General features: G+C 37.8%; 2 protein-coding genes across 6 annotated transcripts in view; both read left to right on the top strand.

Moving 5' to 3' along the window:
• nkx2.2a (NK2 homeobox 2a) overlaps positions 1-10,176 on the top strand; it is a 42,272-nt gene extending 32,096 nt beyond the window's left edge. For 2 of the 4 annotated variants that reach the window (XM_067479967.1, XM_067479968.1), the window contains exon 3: positions 561-1,850. In XM_067479967.1, coding sequence (XP_067336068.1) covers positions 561-1,141 — 581 coding nt within the window. In that variant the 3' untranslated portion in view covers positions 1,142-1,850. Of the gene's footprint in view, positions 1-560; positions 1,851-8,595 lie in introns of those variants that run through there. The other 2 variants (XM_067479969.1, XM_067479970.1) reach the window with 2 other exon arrangements.
• An 11,046-nt stretch (positions 10,177-21,222) lies between these two features.
• nkx2.4a (NK2 homeobox 4a) lies at positions 21,223-25,075 on the top strand. 2 transcript variants are annotated; one of them, XM_067480899.1, is made up of 2 exons: positions 21,223-22,602; positions 23,146-25,075. In XM_067480899.1, the coding sequence occupies exons 1-2, from the start codon at positions 22,233-22,235 to the stop codon at positions 23,832-23,834; spliced, it is 1,059 nt and encodes a 352-aa protein (XP_067337000.1). In that variant the 5' UTR covers positions 21,223-22,232; the 3' UTR covers positions 23,835-25,075. The 2 variants fall into 2 exon arrangements, with proteins under 2 accessions (XP_067337000.1, XP_067337001.1); XM_067480900.1 differs by having other exon boundaries at positions 23,173-25,070.
• Positions 25,076-25,868: the final 793 nt, after the last annotated feature.

Genomic DNA, 25,868 nt, shown 5'->3' with positions numbered 1-25,868 from the left:
GGTGGCGTGCAACATTCATCTTTATGCACCGTGCACTGCTGTGCTCGACTTGAGGCGTTTACAGCTAAACAAAACACATGCAGTATTTAGACTGGCCCCACTGACTCGTATTATAAGAATCTGATCGATAAGGCACCGTGAAAAACAAGGAGGGCTGTGAGTTTGTGGCCACGGTGTGAAATGTAAGACTGCATTCTGTGGGGATTTAGAGACAGACAATGCTCATTTTAACGCTTCACTGACTCTCCCTGCTTGCGGAGATTTGGGCTTAAGTGTACGTTTTTTGGAGCTTTCCACTTTAAAATTAGAGCAAAGAGTTCATATTTGTTTAAAGGCCTATGCTTTTAGACACTAAGTCGCGCACACGCTTTGTAAACATGTTGCCTATCTTGTAAATATCTGTGTAATTCCTGTTTTGACAAGTGTTCCATCGTTGCCAGGTTATTATCCTTTTTACGCAGCAGCACTGTTAATTGCCATCCAAACTTTTCACTGACTATTGCATGTGTTGTGCTTGTGATAAACGTCTCTGAGAACTTTACAACATAACATTTTGACAGTCTTTCTCCCGTTTCTTGCCGCAGTGCACGGTCTGTCCGCCAGCTCGCAGGACTCGGCCAAGTCCCCGGAGCCTTCCGCGGACGACGAATCGCCGGATAACGACAAGGAAACTTCCAGCAGCGGCGGCAGCGACTCCGGCAAGAAACGGAAAAGGAGGGTGTTGTTTTCCAAGGCGCAGACCTACGAGCTGGAGCGCCGCTTCAGACAGCAGAGGTACCTGTCCGCCCCTGAGAGGGAGCACCTGGCCAGCCTGATCCGCCTTACCCCGACCCAAGTGAAGATCTGGTTCCAGAACCACCGGTATAAGATGAAGAGAGCCCGGGCCGAGAAAGGTATGGAAGTGACCCATCTCCCTTCTCCCAGGCGGGTGGCTGTGCCCGTCTTAGTCAGGGATGGAAAGCCTTGTCACACTCTTAAAGCTCAGGACTTGGCGGCCACTTTTCAGGCCGGGATCCCCTTCTCGGCTTATAGTGCCCAGTCACTCCAACACATGCAGTATAACGCGCAGTACAGCGCCGCGGCCACGCCACAGTTCCCCACAGCACATCACTTGGTGCAAACGCAACAGTGGACTTGGTGAGACATATTATAGAGACTTGGCTTGGAGACACGATAGGGAGTTTCACCACAACGCAAAGAAAAAAAATAAATCAAAAAACAAAAGACTTTTCATTTTTGCAGCTTGACTCATATATATACTACCATTTTTATTCGGGGCTCATGTGTGCGCCGTGTTTACATGTTTTCGTTAAGAGAACTGGGTCCAAACCTCTCCCTTATAGATTTTATTAAGAATGTCAATGCTCTTCTTGTGAATTTTCTTTTGTAAAGTATGTTGTGTGTTGGTTGTAGAGATGTTTTCCTCCATTATTATTTTTTTTTTGTTGTTTCCTTTGTCCCTTCGTGTTATTATCAGCACGTACGAACCACTTTATAATTATAGAAATTTTAATTTCTTGCTATTATGGACCGAAAAAATATTTATGGCCATGAATAAACACTGGCAACTTTTCAGCTAATTTTTCTTTTGTTTTTATTTCCTGTAAATATTTTATGGCAAATGTTTGCAATCTAGAGAACTTTTAGGAGCGTAAAGTTCGGGCTATAGCCTATATATAAATATTATATATATTTCCAAATTTAAAAAAGTAAGGCAGTGATTTTTGGCTAAACATTATGACTGCCGTGTCTGATCCCATATGTAAATAACAATGTAGCCGCGCGGTCATGGCTAAAGATCCTAATTTTTTTCTAAGATTTTTTTAAAATAAAACACTGTGTTTCTGAAATGAGGGTTTGTTTCAACTTGATCATCTTTTAAAATACATCGCTAAGCATCAAAAATGGAAGTCGAGTTACCAAACACTTTATTGTGACACAGAATGGGACTTGACTATGGGAACAAATCTCCAGAGCACTTCAGCCCTTTCTTTTTAGGCAAATTTAATCCGCAGAATATTTTTTTCTGAATCCGAACACCTCACTAATAAAGAGCCTAAAGTCACTTGTGAAATGGGACTAAAATCCACTCACTTAGTATAAGAGGGGTTCTCCACATAAGGAGCCTTTCAGTCAAAAGCTCTCCTTTTTGTCAGCATCCACAACCACTCCCGGCCTGGGTTGTGAGATGGAGACTTTGGAGGTAAAATGCTTTTGATGCAATAAATGTTTTGTTATCTTGTTAGGCGCTAAACTGCAAATAGAGCAGTAATAATCAATGACTCACCAGCCTCCTTTGTTTAACCACGATCGACGTTCAACTAAAATGCGCGCAGCTTAGAGGGGCTTTAACCTCTCAATAAAGTTGTTTTACATGATTATATAACGTGTTGGCAATTATACCCCATATTAAAATATATAGTTTGCCCTTTAAGGTAAAACTGCAACAAGCGTAAATGGGTCCCCAGTGGTCGCCAGAGCGCGCACTGCGGATTATCAGACTCCAGTCAATATCTTGGGTAAATATGATAACCTAGTAGAAAAATCTATGCATTTTGTTTGTCCCGGGCAAAAAAATCTCACAACAGATGTTAGAGTCGCCCCTATCATCACTGAACAAACAGCTAAATTGGACAGATTTGCTAATTATTTACAGAATTGAGTCTCAAGGGGCTACTGCTTTTGTGGGCGACACAGACTCAATTTGTCCCTGACATAAAGGTTTTGTGTTTCACCACTGGTTGAGCTTGTAGGTCAAATAAATCAGCAGCTTGCTTGTAGTTGGCATTTTTTTTTTTTATGAATGCGGAAACTGGAAACAAGAACTAAATATAACGATCGGATTATCGCTTAAACAGGTATTGTGGGAAACTGATGAGAATTATGATGCGATGCGCGTTATGAGAATTAGAAATTGAAATTATTATTATGTATTACTTTTATTGTTTAAAGTAAAATCTGGCTGCTTTGTTCCAATTGACATTTGGGAAAATAATAATGTACAAACGCAGACGTAAAGACAAATGGAAATAGTTTGTGTCAGACGGTTCCTCTCTGACGAGGCACTATCATTGCATAATAAAATACACGACACAGCACTTAGACAAAAGCCGGGGCCTGGTTTTGCAGGATGTTAGAGGCGTGCATGTTAAGTAGCCACAGTGAGGATACAGACAGTGCAGATAGAGAGACTGACAGAGTTTCTTGGTGCTGTCCAGAGTCAGGGAGATGCATCCTTGGGCTTTTTGTCCTGCCTGTCACTTGGTGCCATTGTGATCTTTGCTGCACACGTTGTATCCCATATGGGCAGCTGCGCTCGGACAAGGAGAAAAGGATCTCTTACAAACCCCAAATTGTGTCAAGCTTTCAAATAAAGCATTGTTGTCTCTAAAAGAAAAACGAATTAAAAATTCGTGCTATATCTATTCTGGTCAAAAAGAAGCTCCATTCACAGATAACAGCGAGTCCTTCTTCCTTGATAGAGCTATGCCAACAACAGCCCTCTCATTTCTCTTTTCCCTCTATCTCCAAAGTGAAAGGCTGATTATTGTCTGTCCCAAAAAGTGGCTCGTCACAGCGCAAAAACTATTTTTATACCAGACAGTGTTCCTTCTTGTTTGCTTTGAGTCCTTCTGGAATGCGTAGGCCTATTTGTAAATAGGCACATGGAAAAACATTTCGCCCCAGTTAATCGTTCAATTTAAGGACTTCCGTAACAGGTTGTGCTGCTAAACACACTCAGCACCAAATTAATACTAGATTTCATAAAAAAAACATTTCTGCATTTCTATACCAACGTACTGCTGAAAGTCGAATTCGCAGCAATTACAGAAATATGTAAATAATACAATTGATTAATCTACAAGCTAAGTGTTGGAGCTGCTATTTGCATAATAATTTTATTGTGAATCCAGCGATCTGGGAGTGATGCTGTAGGATGCAAATGCTTTCCATGGGAACAAAAACTGGGATGTTAGCAGGTGCTTAGTGAACTGATGCGCCAAGACTTACTGCCATTAGAAAGTCCGGGAATTATCGCATGATTGTCGCTTATATTACTAAACGTCATTTTTTAATATATTTATATTTCTATACATTTTAAATATTTCCTTATTATTCGTTATATTTTTAGTAAACCCTCTAAATCCGAATTAAAATCACACCGAGCCTGTTCATGCGGATTTATTGTACAATATAAACACATTTATGGTCGTCTCAGATCATATATTTGTGCAGCAGTCGCGCATTGTTGGGTTTACATCACACTGAAGCAAAATAAAAATGTTAGAAAGCCTTTGTGTTAAACTTTTATGCACCTCTGTATTGTCATTAACGCGCCAGAAAATTACACTATCCCCCGACCAGCTCAGCAACAGGGTCAGATTTATCGGAAATTGCATTTGGCTGCTTGAAGGGATAAAGCAGTTCGACATTAAAACAAGCATCTTGGCGTGCAGCATAGTTCAACCTGCGTGGATAACACTATTATACAGCTTGGAATAGAATACTTGAGGAAATATGCGCTTGGGACACCATGGATCTTCGTCATCCTGCCCATTTGAACCTCGACATGAGTCATTTCTCTATCACGCACATCGCCAAATAAACGAGGATTTCAAAGCTATAATATGCGCCGCTTCTCATTTAAAGGAAGCTATCTGGATTTTATTGCTTTAAAGGAGATCCAGATTAGATTCGCCACAGTGCCGATATTAAAGTGAGAGGGAGTGATGGAGGGAGACAGGGGCTGGGTAGAAAGAGTTGCGTCGAGCCGCCACAAGATGGAAGCAGAGGTCTTCGGTTAATGTCATGCAGCTTTTACCTGCAAATGTCTGACAATCTAACTCCATGTAATTCCATCACTACAAATTACTGCAACTAAATCATATTCTAACTGCAAGAATTAACCTGTTTTCTTCTTCTGCTTAATGAACAGACATCGCAGCAAACTTGACTGTCTTTTTAAGTGCATGATTACAGTTTATGACATTGTTATGGATCTTGAGAGCATAATCATATCACTCAAACTAGACTCAACGTAAACAGTCCACAGGCAATTAGCACCGTTTCCATTTTACAGCGAGAGAGAGAGAGAAACATACACACACAGACAGACAGCGAGAGAGAGAGAGAGAGACTAGATGTTTCCACGGTGTGGCGCAGTAGGATAGGGGGACAAATGTGGTGCTGATTAATTCACTTCAGTGAAAGTGAACAATAGAGTTTAAGTGAGCTTTTCTGAAGAACGTCTTAACTCAGTCAGTATCTTTCACAACAAAGACCACTGTGAGTCAAATGTCTTCAGCAACATGAAAAACTGATTCCTTATTATTGTGATCAGTACGTTGAAAATTGTCAAAGTAAGCGCTTTGTTTGGTGACATGATTCATATCTAAGCTTACTACAAAAATCATCTTGGAACATGTAGCAACATGGGGCCTGTTGGTTTTTTAAAGACAAAACATAAATAAGGGGAACTAAGAGACATGTTTGCTACTTAGACTCTACTTACTTTCACGTGCAGTTGTGTAGACTTAAAGTACTTTCCAGGCTGCAACGTGCCTCAGCACAATCCCTTCCTCAAGCAGAGAAGAAACATGCAAAGCACTTCAACATGGCTCAAACGACACCAAAATAAAAGGCTACCAACTTTAAGCACCTGCTCAGTTCAGCATCAGTGCGTTTGCACCTGTAGGGGGCCTCATTGAGTTAGAAAGCAGCACCAGCAGGAGGTGAAGGGGTGTTGAACATGATGCAAGATGGTGGGGGGAAGAGTAAGAGAAGTATGAATCTTCAAGCTCCAGGCACTTAAATAAAGTTGGTGTGGAAAAACATACATCCAGATACTAACATTTTAAAGTAGGCTAAGTTTAGTGAACAGACAACGAAGGACATATCATCTGAAATTAATGAGCAACCTGCTTTCTGAGTGCTGGTGTATTCTTCATAGTGTGTATTTTGTGGAGGTGGCAGGGTGGGGTTATTAGGGTGCACGGTGCCTTGTGAGCCAAAGCGAATCTTTAGTCACTGGGACAGAGCGTCTGCAGAGCATTGTTCTGATAAGCCTCCCATCTGCACGAGAAGACCCTGATGAGCTGTGAGCTGACTAACACACAGACACACACACCACCATCCGGTTAAGGAAGAAACAGAGGAGCTGCAGTTTGACGACGGTTTGCTGCTGAGCTGAAGATAAGAGAGAAAAATACATCTATCCTGGCAGCATCTCTGAGCATCTCCAAGCCCTGTTATCACGTGTTCATATATGACATTAATAAATTGTGATTCTTTTTGTTAAATTTCCTGAAGAATACTGAAAAACTATGTTTGCAACTTATACAGAAATTCTGTTAATTGCATGCATGAAAAATGAGGAAATACATTGATTTAATTTTACATTGAATTTTCCGTATTTCACATGTTCAATTTGTGGAATAATTGTTAACTAATAAATCCATCTATCTGGTCATAATTTATGTGCTTATGCGTGGGGATCCTATTCAGAACATGTTCCTTTGGCAGGGTTCATCGTATGCGACACATAGTTACATAAGAACAGAAAAGTTTGTGAAATTGAAAAGCAGTTTGGCAAAAGCATGACCTTAAGAGTTTTTTTGTCGACCAGTATTATATAAGTTGTATTTTCTATGAAATAAATATTAGGGCATCATTGTATTTTGTAATCTCCTCTGCAGCTACTCACTTTCAGCCCCCTTTCCGTGCCAGCTGTGTACAATGTTGTTAGTTCACATGCTTGAAAACTGGGCTGAAAGGAAATCTAGACCTCGTTCGCTTAAGTGTCCTTGTCACCATGTTAAGGTCATTTTTACAAAGTTGTTAGTAGACGTAGGACATTTTTTCTTTTCTTTCATTCTTTCTTTCTTACTTTTTTGTTGCTCTTTTTGTTTTGTTCTTTCTGAATGTGAGGTGAGGAGCAACACACTGTCATAAAAAATGTGAATTTTTTTCTGAAAACGTACATTTCTAAAAGTAGTATTTAACATTTTAACAGAGCCAGTGAACTAGATCTAAGTGTTTCACATTGAAATAAGTGGCATAAGAGCATTTGAGCTGAAAGTAGTACAGCTGACCAGCAGCCAGATTGGAGTCATCTTTGTGAAAAAGAAGTCAGGGTCAAGGTTCTTGACTTTGCTAAATGTTAAAATTAAGAAAACAGAGTCTGCAGAGACACACAGAGACTGGCAGAGAGCAAAAGCAGATAAAGTTTCTTTTCTCAAGTACCTTTCATCCGCTGTCTTTTAATACACTATGGTTTAATGTAAAAATGTGACATCTGTATAATGAATCAAATAAAGGACTACAAATAAAATAACTTTTTATTATTTGTAAGGTGTGGGCTTATAATGTGTATTATAATAGTTCAAGATACACAGAATTTGAAAATGTCCTTCATAGCTTTAGTACACATTTATTTAATGTGTGGACGGCAACATTTCATAACTACAAGCAAAATAATATTTCTTTAATCCATATCACTGAATTATAGTGGTTTCCCCATTTATTTATCCAACAGTCTGACTAAAGACAATGACCATCAGTTTTATAAAGTGTAATGAAAAGTTTTTTTCTTTAGTTTTATGCTGTGATCAAGGTCAAAACGAGATGTCTCTTTTTTTACTTTTTGAAAAGTTACTCTAATGGTAATTTTATATAATGCTGACTAACAACTTTTTAAAGTGGTACATATTTTGTCAAAATTCAACAGTTCAGTTAGAGTGTAATTGGATTAACTTAAATGAAAAAAATGTGTTTAAATCCTCCTGAAAAGACTGTAAATGTGACAAAAGATGGAAAGTTTTTTTTTCTTTCTTTTTTTTTTTAACTGTGTCCACAGTGTGTTTGAATGTTTTACACATGTTTATGTTGAGCAAACACATGGGCTAATTGTCAGTGACACCAGGCTGCAGTGGGCATATCATTGTCTACTGTTTGACAAACGTTACTGAGACATGGCAACTGAACTGTTTTTATTCGATATGAGATTTGAGGCATTTCAGACTTAATTTAGAGTTGACACTTGAAAACATTCCCACATTTAAATGAGTAAATTACACTAAACTGAAATGAACCCAAATGACTAATACACAAAGATTAGATATCCTTGTGCGTATATGTGTTTCTGTGTTAGTATAATTCATGTCAAATTGCTTCCCGTTTTTTATCATGCACTGATTTTGTGCTGCTCGCACAAACATTGCCAGGATTTAAATGGCAAACAAGTTATGAGTCTATGCTCACATTTGAATTAGTAAGGGTTTCTACAGTTGATAATGTACTTCATTTAAATGTATGGAGCTAGGAACATATTCTATCATGCGTGAAAATAAACTGATATAGACCAGGGCCCTGTCCATGGTGTACCCTGCCTCTCGCCCAATGACAGCTGGGATAGGCTCCAGCCCCCCGTGACCCTGAACAGGATAAACGGTTACAGATAATAAATGGATGGATGACAATTAATATTCAGTCTCAGAGTTCTTTATTTATTTATAGTTGTTCATCTGTTTTGTGATATGCACCTTTACTTATGTCCTTAATTACCTTTGTCTTCTCTTTTTCAATGTTCCACCCTAGGACTTCAATTGTCTTGTCTAAAACCTACAGTCCGCTGCAGTCAGATGGGCTGGACGAGGTACAGCGCCAACAATCAGGTTCCCAGAGTTGAGTGTTTATGCCTTTCACTTAATGGATTGTCTCACCATCTTCAGAGGATGAACATGAGGTGCTTGAGATGCCAGCACTGCAAATGGATCCTGGGGCTTTGAGCCCTGATAACGACCGGCCCTCATCTGTTTCAGACGTGCTTCAATCAGCACGTGTGATGATCAAAGAACAGCAGTGTGGCCGCAACGTGCTGGCTAATTAACTTCCTGTTTAAAGAGGATGTAAAATATGTTTAGAGTTGTCCCTTTCCTGTGTTTCTCCGCTTGTCCATTGTGGTGAATTTATAATGTGTGCTGCTCTGGATGTAATATAAATGCACAAGCTTCTATGTGATTTTTTTTTTTGTGGACTTTTATTATACATTGAATATTAACATTTCAGTCTGACACAGCAATGTATAGTCTGACCACTGTATCGTGTTGCATCTTCATGGTCTGTTAAAAATGTAAGGAATAAGACATTTTATTTACCTTCTATGGTATCACAGTAACCAAAATACATCTGCTGAAAATGTTTTCATCTACACAAAAAGAACAAATGTTCCCCTATCACACCAAGGTTTTTCGATGTTGTTTAGCATGGAAACGTAGGAGTTCAAATCCAATCCCAAAACAAATACATTAAACAAGCGCTGTTGTAATAATAATTTATTGACTATTTATTTGCACATTGAGAGAATTAGAACAGTGAGTATGACACTAATGCCTATTATCGCTTAAGTACAACCAAGTACAGAAAATACATGACTTATTGCAACAGACTAAGTATTACAGTTACTTTGAAAGTCTTATCTGTTTTAGCCTCAGTTAATGCACAATGTAACTCCAACGACCCTCATCAAGAGAAGACGTCATGTCTCTAATTCTTGACCTCTCTTCAACTTCACTGGCTGCAAATCATCTACAACAGATATATCTTGAAATTAGTCTTTACAATTGCATTATATAGTTATACAGTGTATGTTTAGGACATCATTGTTCCTCAGTCCTCCCTCTCTTGGCCCCTGTTAAAATCTTCCAGAGCATCGTCCATCGCTGCACAGATCATGAATTAATTTTGAACTTGCTATTGGCATTTTTGTATGCATCATTTAAACCAAACCTTTTTACTTCTCTTCAGCTATTGAATCTTCACAAACTTAAATGTGATAATTCATTGAATTCAGTTTTACATCAACTGTTGCTGTGTATTGTATTTTCATGTATAGAGTTTTTCTTTTTATTTTACAATTTATTACATTATTTTGTTTTTAACTTGTCGGTACACAACTTTCATTAAAGGACTTGATGTTAAAATGTGCTCTGTAAATAAAAATAATTAAAATAATGAAATAATAAAATTAACTTAAAAAAGCAGCCAGATCACAGCTTATACCTGTATGCACCAGCACCGTATATGTGTTTTATACATACAAAATAATATTCCTATGTAATACATCAGTGGTCAAAGAGCACTCACTATGAAAAAACAGCACACACACTTACACAATAACACACTCTGATGGGACTATTCTTCAGAACTCATTTACTTGTGATACTAAGATATGTCATACAGAACATTTCTCTTTTTATTACTCTTTATATTTTCAGGAAATTTGTATATACTTATTATGTATGTTCTGTCATTTATATTTCATATGTTTAGTCCAGTCCCTTCCAGCTCACAGTGTGTTAGTTTCTTCTCACACCTCAGATTTGTATTCATCTGAATTATGGGAAATGCCCAAAAAACAAACAACTCACGCTCAGTAAACATTTGCCATCAGGATTATCAGGATTTTGAATGTGACCATGTAAAGATAATAACTTTAAGAAATACGGACCAGTGGTAAGTGTAGCAGTTGCACTGGATGTATTTTTGCCTTTTAAATGTAATACATTAAAGGGAACGTGAAACCACTTAAGTAGATAAAAAAGCCATATTACTTTAAAAGCACAATTATTTATTATGACACACGCTGTGGAACTGGGCCAGGTGCCGGTGAGAGAAGCGGTTGAGTGGTTGAGATCCTGCCGAAAAGGAAGTTAAGAGGAGTCCCTTCCAAAGATTGTGCTACAGGTCTCCTGAACAAGACACTTCAGCCTAAAACTCTTAAGGTCCAGTTCACCTAGGAAACTGTGCTAACATGCAGTAGGCAGATCAGACACACGAGTATTACCTTTCCTATGATATGTAGAGGTATATGATCTGAATGCAATTACAGAATAAACATAAACGAATGATGAATCTGGCAGTTTATTAATGTTTTATTCCAAACGTTACCATGGATTAGTGATAGTTTGATGCTGCCAAAACATTCAGTATCGGAGATTAGAAATTACATACATATTAATCATTCACTCAAATGCCCAGACCACACTCACAATGATGCTTGTGTGATTTTTGCAAAACAGCTTTTACCAGCAAACCTATGCCACCTACTCTGAAAATGATGGTGCAGTAATTGAATAAATAACATTTCTAAGTTGGAATAAATGTGTTGAAAATCATACAGGAAAGAGGCAGAATCAAATAATCTTTTCTAACTAAATAATAATAATTTAAATATGTAAGTCTTGCTAAATTTTAGTTGGAATGTCTAGTTTTAATTATCAGACCCATCTACAACTTAAAACAACTTAAACATGAATTCATTCATCTTGGTAAATGCACTTTTAAGCTAACATATTCTGCAGTTCTATCCAGCATACACTGATTAAGTGTTAATATGTTTTTTTGTTGTTTTTTTTTTTTAATTTTTTGAAAAAGTTGAAAAAGTAATCAGGATGAAACCTTTTTGGATGTCTCTTATATGTATTTAATCCTCTTTTAAAAATCTTCTCTTGATGAATAATTATAGTAACCATGATGAAGGTTAGACATTAAACTTTTAACAAAGAAACTGAGGACAATCTCATATGCTGTGTTTGTATTGATTTAGGTACTAAATGACTTCGGCAGCTGCAACTGGAAGCCCGTCATGCCATCATGAAGAACTTACTCTCTAAACTATTAAATCCAAAATAAAAACCATATGTCTTTTGACTGATCATGTGATTAAATATTTCTGTTAAGTGAACTTTGTCTCTAAAATTCAGTTAACTGAGTTAGTTTTAGTTTCATACACAGAAATCATAAACTGATGTTGAACTAACCTTTGAACAGATGTTGAGTTAAATCATGTTTTAAAGGCAGCAGGTGAACTAATTTTTCCATTTTGAACAAACTTTAAATGATTTACAGTGTGCAGTATTATACAGCTCAAAAGGACCTCCTGCTTACCTCAACTCCCTCATTCAGGTCTTCAATCCCTCCCGTCTGCTGCAGTCTGCCAATGAACACGTCTGGTGGTCTCAGCACCACACAGAAGACACCAAGCAAAACTCTTAAGTGGAACGAGTTACCAAACTCCGCACACTCAGCAAACTCACTGCCAATATTCAAAAAAACTGCTCTTCCGCACCGTCCTATGGACTTAACGCTATATATAAAAAAACAACTTCCTCTCTGCTTTCCAGCACTTGCATCTCATGAAACACTTCATGTCAGAAAAGACTTTGCTTTGATCTTCTCTCCATGACTTTGATTTTTGCTTGCCTTCTACCTCACTTGTAAGTCTCCTTGGATAAAAGCTAAATGACTAAATGTAAATGTAAATGTAAGGACCTAATAAATATTGTATACATTAACAGCTTGTTTTTAATAACAATGATTAGGTTTTCACATGAATTTGAAAGAGTTTTTACTTGCTGTAATCATTCCGTCTATTTGTACAGGAAAGGAGATCCTAGGAGATCATTTTCTGCTGTACAGTAAGTGCTCAGAGAAAAAAAATTCCAAAGTCCACATTTGTGCAATAATATGTTTTTTATTTGAAGCTAATATGAGGCTTCAACTGTGAAAATTTGAATATTGTTTTTTAAAAAGAACTAAATCTAATTTATATTTCATTTAAAATCAGAATCATTTGTGGGGCAGGTTTGGACTGCATGTGACATTTACTTGACATATCAGATTCTAATTGAACACATCACAGTCTTTTTGGTAAAGTTCAGGAAAAAGTTTGTTTTTACTTATGACAGATGTAACATTGTTGTCAGATTGTAACTCTGTAATCCAAATGATATTATCAGTGTCCTCGAGACATCAGTTGAACAGTGACTTCTTCTTCCACATACACGACTTAAGCGTCCCAAGGGAGGGTCATGTTAACCAGATTTCTTTCTTCTTGGTCAAATCCAAAAAGAAAAAAGTCACTGACATACACCACTTAACATTTTACAGCATTTTGCATTGTAGCAGAAAAGGCACGAGTGTTATGACAGTCACACAACACCAGGTCCATGAACCCAAAGCAGCTAAATAAAGTTAAAAATGTTCTCTTATATATTGCTTATTCTAACTTATTGGCACCAAAAGCTCTTTACAAGCTCCTTCATACTCACTGACTAATGACGGCTGCTGTCATGCAATGTGCTAGCAAGGAGAAATTTGGGGTCTCTGTCATGCCAAAGGATACTTCAAAATATGAACAAGAGAAGAAAGGATTCAAACTGCTGGCCCAGTGATTGGTGGACGACCCCAATTCAGCTACCATCAATTTTTTTCCTACTGTTACATATGGTCTTCAATAAATGAGGCATATTGTATTTTTTTCTTTTCAAACCAATAAAGTAAAAGGAATAATACAAAGAACCCAGAGGATTTCAAACTAAAATGCTTTAGCAGATTTAAAATATACATTACAACACAAGGTTTACATTTTGCCCATCATCACATCTCTTGTGATGCATGAAAACATTACATTTAAAATTCTATGCAAGGTGCACATTGAACAAGCTGTAGTGAGAAATTATTTTCAATTAATCAACCCATAATTGTTGTAGTGTAAGTGTTTTCTTTTTCTCCTTTTTTTTTTATCATATCCTGGATTATAGCAACCTACAAGATACCCCTGAGCTTGCAATTTGTTTAAGATTCTTCACTACAAACATCAGTAAATAAAATAAAAGCTATGAGAGGTGAGCAGTGGCAGGTGACTGGGGGGTGTTGTGTGTGTTTTTTCCCTGTTGGCTGAGCAGCAGTCACTCAAGTGGAGGAATCTTTTTCTGGCTCCTGCACACATGGCTGGAGGGAGGAGTGAGGAGGAACAGTCTGCAACATTTTAACACACAATTTCATGATGGTTTCAGAGAATAGGCCAGCCAAGCATTTCAAGTGGCGGAGCAGCAAGAGGGCAGTATTGTAGAGGAGAGCAGGTAGTGTAATGATCAGGTAGACAAGATGACATCAAGCATCCTCAGGGATGGCCAGGCACAGAGCGCTGACATCCTTCCAGAGAAAAAGAACCACTGAAACAAGACGAGACAAAACCCACAAACAAGAGAGCCATTAGCCTTTAGAAAGACTTGTTATTGCTGTACAGCAGCAGAAAGTCAGACACTCCAGTGTGTGAGATAAATAAAAGTGAAACGATGACATTGCATTTCTCAAGACGAGTCAGTAACAATTGGGCATATTAGAAATTCTGTGTTTTGCGAACAATTGACTGACAGAATGTGTCAAGATTCTTGAGTTTAAAGAAGAACAGATGGATTATGTTACAGTAGGATGAGTAAAAGTGCATAAGTCACACAACAGAAAAATGAAAGGCCTTTAAATGTAAAGAAAATGTCAGATATCTAATAGTAAACACTAAAATTAATATATGTAACATACCCACGTGATTTAACTATGACTATTATAATAGTAACAAATAATTTAGTTTAGGTTAAAATTGAATAAAATGAATATGGTTTATTATGCATGATAATTCATATATTTGACAAAGTTTTATTTGCATTGCATTGTCATAATCAGACTACACGCTGTCCTTAATTACACACTTAGTGGAATTAGGTGTTACAAAATGTACATACTGCAAATTATATGGCAGCAAATTTGAACTGCCTTGATGATCAGGTCTTTTAAAATCATCATAAAATCATTTACATGAGGTGTAATAAATACTGCAGGGCTTTTATCTTGTTCTTTACACACCGGCCCATGAGCTGCATTAGCAACGAAACATATTTAGAGACTCTCAAAATTAAGATACAATATGTTGAAGCATCCTGAAGTCAATTTCCAGAAATGTAGAATTTTAAAACACGTCTCTCTTATATACTGATATAGTTTTAGAAACTAAACTTGTTAATTATTTTCTTTTTCTATGGCTGAGACTAAAATGATATGCAAACAATTTGACACTTTTGGGTGTTATGAACAAATTTCTGCTCCCGATGACAATCCACAATGTCTCTGCATGATACTTCAGTAGGTTAGTTCAGTACGAGTTGAAATACATGCTTGAACACACTGTTCCCAAAACATTAACAAGTTAATTCCATTAACCACCACATTTAAACTGCTGCAGATGCCACTTCTTTATTTGTTGAAAAGAAATACAACAACAGAGGAAGTAAATGACTGCAGCATAAGAAAAGCAAACCGACAGTGTTTTTGCTGCCCTTTTTTTTCCTGCCGTGGGCCCTCAAATAGCCATTGAAGAAATTTTGAATTAAGCCGTTAATTTCTTCTTTTTCCGGAATTATGTGAATAATGTGTTTCTAACGGATGCTATTAGAAAGCAGCACTGGGTTCATTTTACTCATAAAGAAAGCTTTAGCTTTGACTTTCATTAAACCATTTTTAAAATGAACAACTATTATGTGAATTTGTATGCATACTTTTCATTATGAAGTTTTTGTCTGGATTACCTGTATACATTAAGGTAACAGTGATTTGTCTACAAGTTTCCTGGTCTTTTCCAGCATGTGAAGTCTGCGAAAGCCTTGAGCCAGACAGAAAAGGAAAATGTCCAAGTGTCAACTTGTTTTGCAGTCTAACTACATCACAAAGTACATATATTTATGGGGTTAAATTATTTTTGTGTGTTTTTTGCAAAAAGAAATGGAAAATAATTTTAAAAAAAAATATTAGAGCATGTAAGAAAAAAATGTCCTGCCTATATAAAATAATGCTGGGATAAAATTACCAAAATATGTATCCAGAAAGTTTTGTACTTAATGCAGGTAGTATTTTACTCTATTATTTTACCTTCTCAGCATTAAACATATGTTAGAGCAGTATTCAGTTTCTGGAAAGAAAACGTGTTGAAATTAACATTTGAAACTCTTTACTCTGTAAAAGAAAGTGGGATTTTACTTTAAATTGTAGCACCCGCCATGTGCTTGTAACCGCCAGGATCAATACATTCAGAATTTAAAGTAGTTTTGGGATGTGTTTATGTGGATTCATCTAAATAATGGTAGGCTATCAGGTGGCCTACTGAATAAAAGCATCCCAAAGTGGGGACAAACAGGTAAAAATACTGAATTGATATGCAGCTTCTGTTTCTCATTTCCATTGTTAAGCTGTGATGCCATTTAAAAGTTTCTGTCTCCACATACAGCACTCAAAGTGCTTGGAAACTTTTCATTAGAAGATGCATCTCTTGACTGTTAACATGAAAACAAGCCGAATAAATTCATTGCTGCATAAATGGACACCAGGAAACACTTGATAAAGATTGCGGCTATTTGCATGCATTTCAGGTGGAAAACCACATTTGATTATTATTATTATTATTATTTCTTTTACCACACATGATAATGTGAAACATCCAAAGCCAGAAAAGTGTCACACTAAACTGTATCTGTGGCTTCAAACGTCCTACTAAAAATGGAAAAATGTGAATAAAGAAAAGCAAATTCCTGAAAATGCTCTTTGGTTTCTAACCATTCAAAACAGCCCAAAGTCTTTATAAATACAAGCTTCCTATCCAGTCCTGGTTGTAACTCTGCACAACACCAAGTTAAACCAAATTCAACACAATCTGCTTTTTGATATGCAAGTTAAGTTGAAAACAAATAATAAGACACACCACTGCAAAATTTTAGTCTTAGTCAAATGAAAGCACTGTCTGCAAGACATAATATACGCTTATATTTTATAATTACAAAAAACTGCCAACACTTGAAAACAACCTGTTTTCTGCAGTGAAGCAAACACATTTTTGCTACATAAAACAAACAAAATGCAGAATTAAGCTCCACCCTTACAAATATGAAACAATCGTATCAGGATCCATTGGTTCAATCTTATCACAATGATTGGCTGCCAAGGTCAACTAGACACAGAGAAAGATTGCCAGAGACATTTTGCCATATGAGTAACTCAGCGACGAAGCTAGAGTGGGCCATGGTTGAGTCACAACCAAACTCTCTAAAACAGCTTTGTTTACCTGCCCCTTCTGCTGCCACAATTAATGCAGCAGAGAAGTGGACGAACCAGGTACCCTTGGAACCAGGCACCCCATCCAAGTACAATATCTGCTTTGTTCTGCCATGTATTTGGTAATCTGCATTGATCTGCTGTTGTGTGCGTGCTTTTTTTTTTATTATTATTATTACAAAAGAGGACAGCTATGTAAAATGCTGCCACTCAAAACAATGCAGAGGACAGGGGCACTCTGTGTTCCTAACTATCAGGGAGCTAAAGCAGTTTTAAACCTGAAAAGATAAGAATGTAGGAAACAGAGCTGCAGAAATGATTGATTTTTCTGTGTATATTTTGATTTATTTGATAAGTAAAATATGATCCATAAGCCCAATCTCACAGCCATTCTTAAAAATCTATCATATTCATGTCTGTTACAGAGGCATATAAACCCAAAGTTATAGCTTTGGAAAAACACAGGATGGTTAACATAACACATTTTCTAAAGCCTACACCTCATGTAAAAAATTATTTAGCTTCTCTTTTGTTTGTATTAGTCCAGAGACACCTGATTATTTGCAGTGATTAAAATGACAATTATCTACAGTGCACATGAGCATTTGGTGCCCAACAAATGTTGTTTTTTTGTTTTGTTTTGTTTTTAAGAAAGAGGCTAGTGTTGTCAGAGTCATAAAAGTTAAATAATGTCTCACATTTTACAATATTATATATTTCTTTTCAAAGGAATCAACTTTTAATTTTTATCCTTAACAGTTTTGTATCATGTTGGGTTATTAGGTTAGCTGCTCCCTCTGACTTTTTGTGTTTTGTTTTGTTTTTTTGCTCTGTCCTTTCTTGGTGATTTGGAAGCTCAAAGAACATGGTTTCCTTAGGTGACACAGACAGGAATTTACCACAGTTTTTACGAACTGGCTCTAGCTGTAAGTAAACAGTGTGTTCGACTATTTTAGAAAGAAAGTTCCCCAGTAGTTTTCAGTGAAGAAAAAACATCCGTTTGCTCCCTGTGCCCATCATGGCCAGTTAGACTTACCCTGACATCACCAGTGCAGGTCCCAGTGTCTCCATCTTAAATTGTAACTGTATTTAACCAAATCAACTACTGCGCATTATACAGTGAAACTTTAAGAATTCCATCTACACTCTAATCCTATTACAACATTTTAATTCTTCTCCTGTGCTTTTTTTTTCAGCTGTCAGATTATGGTCAGCATCCCATTATAAGCCCATATTCTGTTTTTTGGCGCCCTATTAGCATCATTTCGTCCATCAAGCGACATTAATTGTGAATGAATGCAAACTCCCGCAGAAGAATACGGTCTTCAAGAGGCCTGTCACATACTTTCTCCACTTGGGAGGACCTTTAACCTACTTAGCTGAGGAGCCGCACCAATTCAAGTAGTGCAGCTGAAAGATATGCACCTGCCCGCTTTTTACTCTCACACTGCTCGGCGATTTAAGAGGAGTATTTGATCTAAATGGTACTACACTGTCTGCAGGTGTGGAATTTCCACCACAGATTTCCACGCCAATTCAGCCACTGGGCCACAGCCACAACACACTCGGGTTATTAATTTTAAAGTTAAAGTGAAGAAAGATTAATGTTAAAGTGAAGAAAATATTAATTTGTGATGTTGCAAGACTGGTGGCTTTTGTGTTCGCAGAATACAAAATATTTATGTTAGATTTCGTGCGTAATACATATTGTAAAAGCTTTGGGGAAGAAAAGACGAAAGAACTGCATATTAAAAGGAGAGGATTCTCATCATTACATATTCCTAATCGATAATAAAGTGCTTATTATTGGCGTTTAGAATGTTTATAAGACAAATGTTTTACTTTTTGTTTTGCAGTGGTAGAGGGCTTCAACAAGTTCCATGTTCCAATTTTGAGATTATTATTTAGTTTAATTATTTAGTTGAATATGTAGCTGTTTGGTGCGAACGCGCATCACACCAACTTTTTCAAGTTATAATTCAACCTACTTTTTCATACCAAATAGACACTATTTTCATTCAATTGGCGACTGGTGATCTTTTAACACATCTATAGAAATTCAACAAGCGCACTGAGATTTAGAGGTCGTGCGTATTTTACGCATGCAATGTTTATCATGGATGAAGCCTCCATTTAGCAAATAACGTTTTGAGATAGCAGTACAATGGCATTCGTTGTATTTTAAAATGTATTTATGTTTTTGCTTTCCGAAGATCATCCAAACTGTGAAGACAAAACTGGAGACCTCTGAACATTTTTGATATTGTTTAAATTTCACATTCACATTATGTCGCATTGTAAAGAAACAGAGTTAAAAGTTAACTTGTCAATTTGAGGACTGTAAGACTAAATACATTCCCATGTTTCTGCACTTTGTGCTCGCCCGGTGTGCGGTGTGGTTGCAGGTCAGGACCCTGGCCCTTCAGCCTTCTCTCCACATCTCTCAGGGTATTGAACTAGCAACGACGAGATGGAGTAAAACACTTCAGTAACCAGGCGCTTTGGTCGGCGCATCTGCTGTGCTGTGCTGAACTGAGAGGGGGGGTGGTATCGGGAAAAGGTTGTCTCTATGATAAACTACCTAAAATGTATAAATCAAACATTTTATATATTAAACCTGCTTAAAATGTCGTTATAGAAAGTGGGTTGCGTTTTATCCACATAATCCTACAGATTTCTATGATATAATAAAGATTAAACCTTGTAGATTAACATGACTACGATTCTTATATAACCTGATTTAATTTGCAGGGTAGCAATTGCGTATTTTTAAAAGCTTGTAAGACATTATCCTAAGTAAATTATGGTGAAACTCTGAAAACTACTTTAAGGAAGAACGAGCAGAAATTCTAAAGCGTGTATTTACAGATTAAATCCATGCAGTTGTAACGGAAAGTAGATCATTCTACTCATTTTGGGAGAAAAATGCATTTTCTTTACCGACGTGTCTTCCTTTGGGAAGCACGTTTTAAAGTAGGCAAATTCAAATTTCGCCCGCATGAAACAACATATTGTTAAATACATCATGCATCGCACACGCTTGTTAAATCCTGCCAACACAGAGAATTGAGCTCGGCCCAGCAAATAATAAAATAATCAGCTGTAAATGTTTAGTAATTTCATTTTTTTCTCCATAAACAGTCTCAAATTTATTCACCAACCTTGGCTTGGGCCTTTTTCAGAGCTCCGTTGCGCGTCTGTTTATCCCGCTACTGATGCCAAAGTCATATCATAGTCGCTGGACATAAAAAGTTAACTTATATATAATATTGACTATATTAATGTGGACTATAAGCTCCCATAAAAGCGTTGCATGTAAACAACGAGCTCCAGATTTTTATGGGATCCTAATGTGGAGGGTCTGTGGACCGGGGTCCTGCTCTCTGACTCAGTAATCCACAAGGTTGAGAGGTTTGCCTCATTTACATAATGTTAGAGGTCTGGGCCGAGGCCTACCTTTCTTTTCGCCCTGAAAAGACACCATGCTGCCGCTGCTAAAAGAGTGGAGAAGGCGCACAGAAGTCTGGGCAAGAATGGGAATATTATCAGGTAAAAAAATATTACTTACCTTTAAACAATGATTAGATTTTCTTGATATTGCTACATTGATAGGAATGAGGTTTTGTTACAAGAGCATTTTGGTTTACACCTGTTAACCACCTCTTCTAAAAGCGCTTTTTATACTTAAGATTCGTGTTTTGGCGACTTCCTTGTTTTGTTTTGTTTTTGACAGCTCCACCTGACCTTGGAATACGCACGTATTGTTTTATTTTCCAAAACGACATTAAAGCCTAACCACTTCACGGTAAATCCGCTGCGAACTCCAGACATCTGAGAGAGGAAAAGGGAAAAAGACATTAGCCTAGTGAAATATGCATAAGAACAATGATTTATTACAATCGGGCTATCAACTTAACCGGAGATTGGTGCTCTTCATATGTTTCTATAATTGATGGCTGACCATGTCACATCTTCATTTGCTCAATTAGGCTAGGTACCTACTTGCTGCCATGCCATGCCTAAATTACATTAGTGGCTTCATGCTGACGAGTGTTTCCTTCCTCCAATAAAAGAAGATGGTAGCACGTCTGGAACATAATCTCAAGCAGCACACCTGCTCCTGTTGTTTCCTGCCGTAAGGCGTCGATGTAGATGAAAAACACAAAGCAGTTAATATCATCATCATAACAAGTGTTTGTGAGCAGGGCAGTAGCTAATACAGTCTTTTATTTGACATTTATGAGCTATAGGCTCAGCAGTGCGTCATAGATCAATAAAGAACACATGCTATAATGGGAGGCTGTATTAACTGGTCTTCATTATTGCAGTTCGTCGCAGCTCCTTTGACCTCATCTGTTGTCGCTCTCTTCCTCTGATTCTTCCCCTGGCGCCAATCAGTTTGCACAGAGATTACAATGTCAGGTCGAGACAGCAAAGTGCCATTAATAGATGTTGACCAGACTTTAGGGTTTGAGTCTTACTATATTGTCTCCAAATTGCAATAAGTCTAATGCAACGTATCTAAATAGAGTCGATTTGGACTTCTTTTGTCTGCTAGTTCCATCCTAAAACATGTGGAGTCAGGAAAACTGCAAGGTCGTGTTGAAAAACATCATCTATTAATCCTGCGTGTTACACGTCCTCTTTTGCTGATCCTGGATGTTGTGCTCACAGGTTGGATCTCTACTGTTGCTGTTGCCTTTCAGCATTTTGTCATTTTGAGCTTATTTGGACTTGTCCCTCTCTGGTGGGGCAAAATGATGCTTAAGAAGAATAAATGTGCTGGTCATACAACTTCATTGTTCCTCTCTGATGATACTCGGTGGCTCTTATGTCTGTTCAAAGTGCTCTCAAAGTTTCTAGAAAGAGTGGAATTCCCTACTGACGCAAAATAGTCATATGTGCTCAGGTCAGCTGATGTGCACACCACAATGGGTTATTCTCACCTGTATATAGTTGTTAGAAAGGATGGAATTATACATATGTGGCGACGTTTTATTCAACTTAATGTAAAGCAAAGTGTGTTTTCATGAATTATTTCCCCAAAATGTCAATGACTATTGTTTGCTGGTTTAGGAGTTTTGCTCCGCCCCCTGTGTTTGTCGTAAACCTGGCTCCTGGCTCCAATAAACCCGGGCTAAGAGCGCCCTGGGCTCGCCTCCTTCTCCAAGGCGATCAATAGGATCTCAGGCGCACTACAAGCACTCTCTTACGTAGACATCCACCAAGGAGAGAGCCGATACAACAACACGGTTGATCTGCTCAAACACAAAAATCTACCTGCTTTCTGAATCATGTCGTTGAGCCCAAAGCATACAACGCCTTTTTCAGTCACAGATATTTTGAGTCCAATCGAGGAGACCTACAAGAAGTTTAGTGGCATGGACGGCGCAGGGAACCTAACCTCTCCACTGGGAGCCTACCGACAGCCTCAGGTATCTCAGACCGGCATGCAACAGCACTCTATGGGCCATAACGCCACCGTGGCCACCACTTACCACATGCCGCACACGGTCTCCCAGTTCTCCCACAGCGCAATGGGGGGATACTGCAATGGAAGCATTGGCAACATGGGAGACCTCCCGTCGTACCAGGAAAGCATGCGGAATAGTGCAGCAGCAACAGGGTGGTACAGCGCCAACCCGGATCCAAGATACTCCACAAGTAAGTTCTTTTCTCCAATTATACACACTTTTCTGATTTTGTCTTTCGTTGTAAAAATAACGAAATTATATTGGTGTTTCAGCAGTGACTGAAGAAAAAGCACAAGACAAAATATGTCATTTTAAAAATATTTTATTTTGTGTGGAATAACGATATTCATAATACCTAATCATAAAATGTGGGGTAATTATTGATGTACAACCAATCACTAGTTTTAAGGAATATAAAATATAAAAAATATTGTTTATGACACTTAAACTGAAAAGGAGATCATTATTTCAAGTCTGGCTTGACTTTTTAGCATTTGGCATGAGTAAATTTGTCATTGACAGCAATTTATTATTATTATTATTATTATTATTATTATTATTATTATTATTATTATTATTATTATTATTATTATTATTATGTTAAAAGCGGATCATTACTAACTTTAGTATCTTACGCATTTAAACAGCCAATAATCATTAAAAGTACTTCAGGCGAAACAGTGTTCTCCTCTTCTGTTTATTGAACGCACGTATATGTATGTATATTTTTAAGTTTCTAGATTCATGGGACCTTCCACAGGTATGAACATGACCGGCATGGGGAGTCTCACAGGAATGGCAGACGCCACCAAATCCATGCCAGCTCTCCACGCTGCGCCCAGAAGGAAACGGCGCGTCTTGTTCTCCCAGGCTCAAGTCTACGAGCTCGAGAGGAGGTTTAAGCAGCAGAAATACCTGTCGGCGCCTGAGAGGGAACACCTGGCTAGCATGATCCACCTGACGCCGACCCAGGTGAAGATTTGGTTTCAGAATCACCGATACAAGATGAAGCGCCAGGCTAAGGACAAGGCAGCGCAGCAGATGCAGCAGCAGCAACAGGACGGTAACCTGTGCCAACAGCAGGCGCAGTCTCCGAGGCGCGTAGCCGTACCAGTTCTGGTGAAAGACGGTAAACCGTGCCAGAACGGCTCTAACACGCCGACACCGAACCAGCAACAGGTACAACAGAGCCAACAACAGAGTCAGCAACAGAACGGAGCCGGAGTCGTGCTCGCGTCCTCGACCAGCAGCCTCAGCCAGCATCAAAGCCAGCAGCAGGTGAACGCTTTGGAGCTGGAGGAGATGTCGCCTAGTCCCCCCTCACTGCACAGCCAGCTCAACATGGCCCAGATAGACACATCTGCTGTAGATTACACCAGTAACATGGTCAGCTCAAACCTCCTGTACGGCAGAACGTGGTAGGACCTAATACAGTACTGTCACTTTTCCAGCTTTTCTATGTGAACCTGCGGATGAGCCCATGCAAGAGCAAAAGAGCATGTGTGTGAGTGTGTGTGTGTCTATATATATATATATATACATATATATAGACACACACACATACATACATATACATATATGTGTGTGTGTGTGAGACGGCTCAAACCGAGGGCCCTGTGGTTTTAAAGGGGACAAGGCGCAGAAAGGCGCACCAGCTGATCAGGGCACATTTTCTTGACATCTATAAGAGGGGAGTCTATTTTTGACATTACAGAAATGACTGCCCTTGAACGAAATGATGTCGTTTCTGGACCTTTTGTAATCCATGTTTTGGACCTTCCTCACGATGTTTTAAACGTAGTCTATGTTGCTGAATCAAAGGGAATGCTGCTTCACTTGAGTTCGGACTGGGGGGAGAGGTGGGATCAGGTTTGAAGTACACTAAACCACCACTCCTTACTTGCGGTGATATCCTGGTATTTTATGATATTAATATTGTAAACTAATGTATTCATTTAGACATACTGAATTAAGTAGGGACTTGTATATTTGGCTAACACACGAATGCGTTTAACTGTATAATAATCGTCATCGCGTCCACTTTTATGTTTTCTTTATTCTTTTGTAAGTTAAAAGGATCAAATGCGTGATGGCTGCTGTATATGTTTCAAAACCAAGTGAACGTTAACAATAAATAACTTGAAGTGTGAGAGCTGTTCCTGAAGAAGTAATTTTTTAAAGGGATCTGTTTTGGAGTGCATTTTCATTATGTTGTGATTGAGACCAAATTGAGCTGGAAAGCAAGGTCGATGAGGGAGCCAGCATTGTTCAGGTGACGTTTTGGAGGGCTGCCTTTCATGGAGGATGTCTGTAAGACTCTAGACGGTGGAATTACTGTTTCAAAAATCACTTTTCAGCTCTTGTATGTATTAATATATGTTTATACAAATTTCTGCAACATAATGATCTCACCGCTTTAAAGGCCCAGACCTTCGTTATGTCGCAGTGTGTGTCGTTTTACAATTTATTATGATTGCGAGGTTTTATAAATAACACAATGACAGCCAATTACTGTAATACAAATTCATAATTATCAAGAATTACACATGCAGACATACATATTATTATTATGATTAATATTATGTTTAGTATATTATTATTATGATTATTATATTATTATGATTATTATATTTTTTAAACATAAATGGTGAATCTTCTAAAAATAATACAAATTTGAAATCTATTCATTTAATCTATTCTATTCTATTCTATTCTATTTATTTAAATATATATTTAATTCAAATGATACCTGTTTACCAAAATTGTATTTGTGAGTTTGTGGGTGCATTGTGTTTAAAAAAAAAGCTACTATCATGTAAATTAATTACGTGTCAAAGTCTTAAAAAAAACAAAAAAACTTTATTGTTACTGCTCAGTGTTAAATTCTTTAGGCCTTATTATTTCAATTATGATCAGTGTATACCAGAAACACCATTACAACAAATATTTATATATTCAAGAAATACCTCTAAAGTTAATACAAGGTTTAATTCTTCTTAATTGTTACTTATAGTTTAAGGCTAAATAGCACTGATATCCACATTTCTTTTTGAAAAGCCCTACAAATGTTCAGATTGCCACATTTTCTCACACACACATGCACACGCACACACAGAGACAGAGAAATGCCTCATTCTGATCAATCTCTTTAAAAGATGAATGATTTGAGCAAACAAACTCCAGAGTGTTTAAGGTCATCACTTAGCATCAGTGTCGTTCCCCTTTGCTACTGTCCTCCAAAGCCATTTTTTACACCAGCAGCGGCTGATAATAAGGATCTAACATTTGATTTCCTGTGGACATTTAAACACGTTTGGAAATTACTTCTCAATCCTCTTGCTGATGGCACCCTGTGATGATGATGATGGCTATCAGTGTGTCTCAATGGAGACCTTGGAGAGCCTCCATTTCCAAACCCTTCACATACCTGGCAGCTGTATGTATATGTGCTATCAT

Source organism: Channa argus, chromosome 16 (genome assembly GCF_033026475.1).
Source record: "Channa argus isolate prfri chromosome 16, Channa argus male v1.0, whole genome shotgun sequence".
Taxonomy (NCBI): Eukaryota; Metazoa; Chordata; class Actinopteri; order Anabantiformes; family Channidae; genus Channa; species Channa argus.
This window is presented reverse-complemented; position numbering and strand designations above follow the sequence as displayed.

What these genes read in the sequence shown, in the direction of transcription:
- nkx2.4a (XM_067480899.1), top strand. Translation starts at nt 22,233, where the DNA reads ATGTCGTTGAGCCCAAAGCATACAACGCCTTTTTCAGTCACAGATATT. An exon ending in GGATCCAAGATACTCCACAA is followed by an intron (nt 22,603 to 23,145) that starts GTAAGTTCTTTT and finishes TATATTTTTAAG; the next exon opens with TTTCTAGATTCATGGGACCT.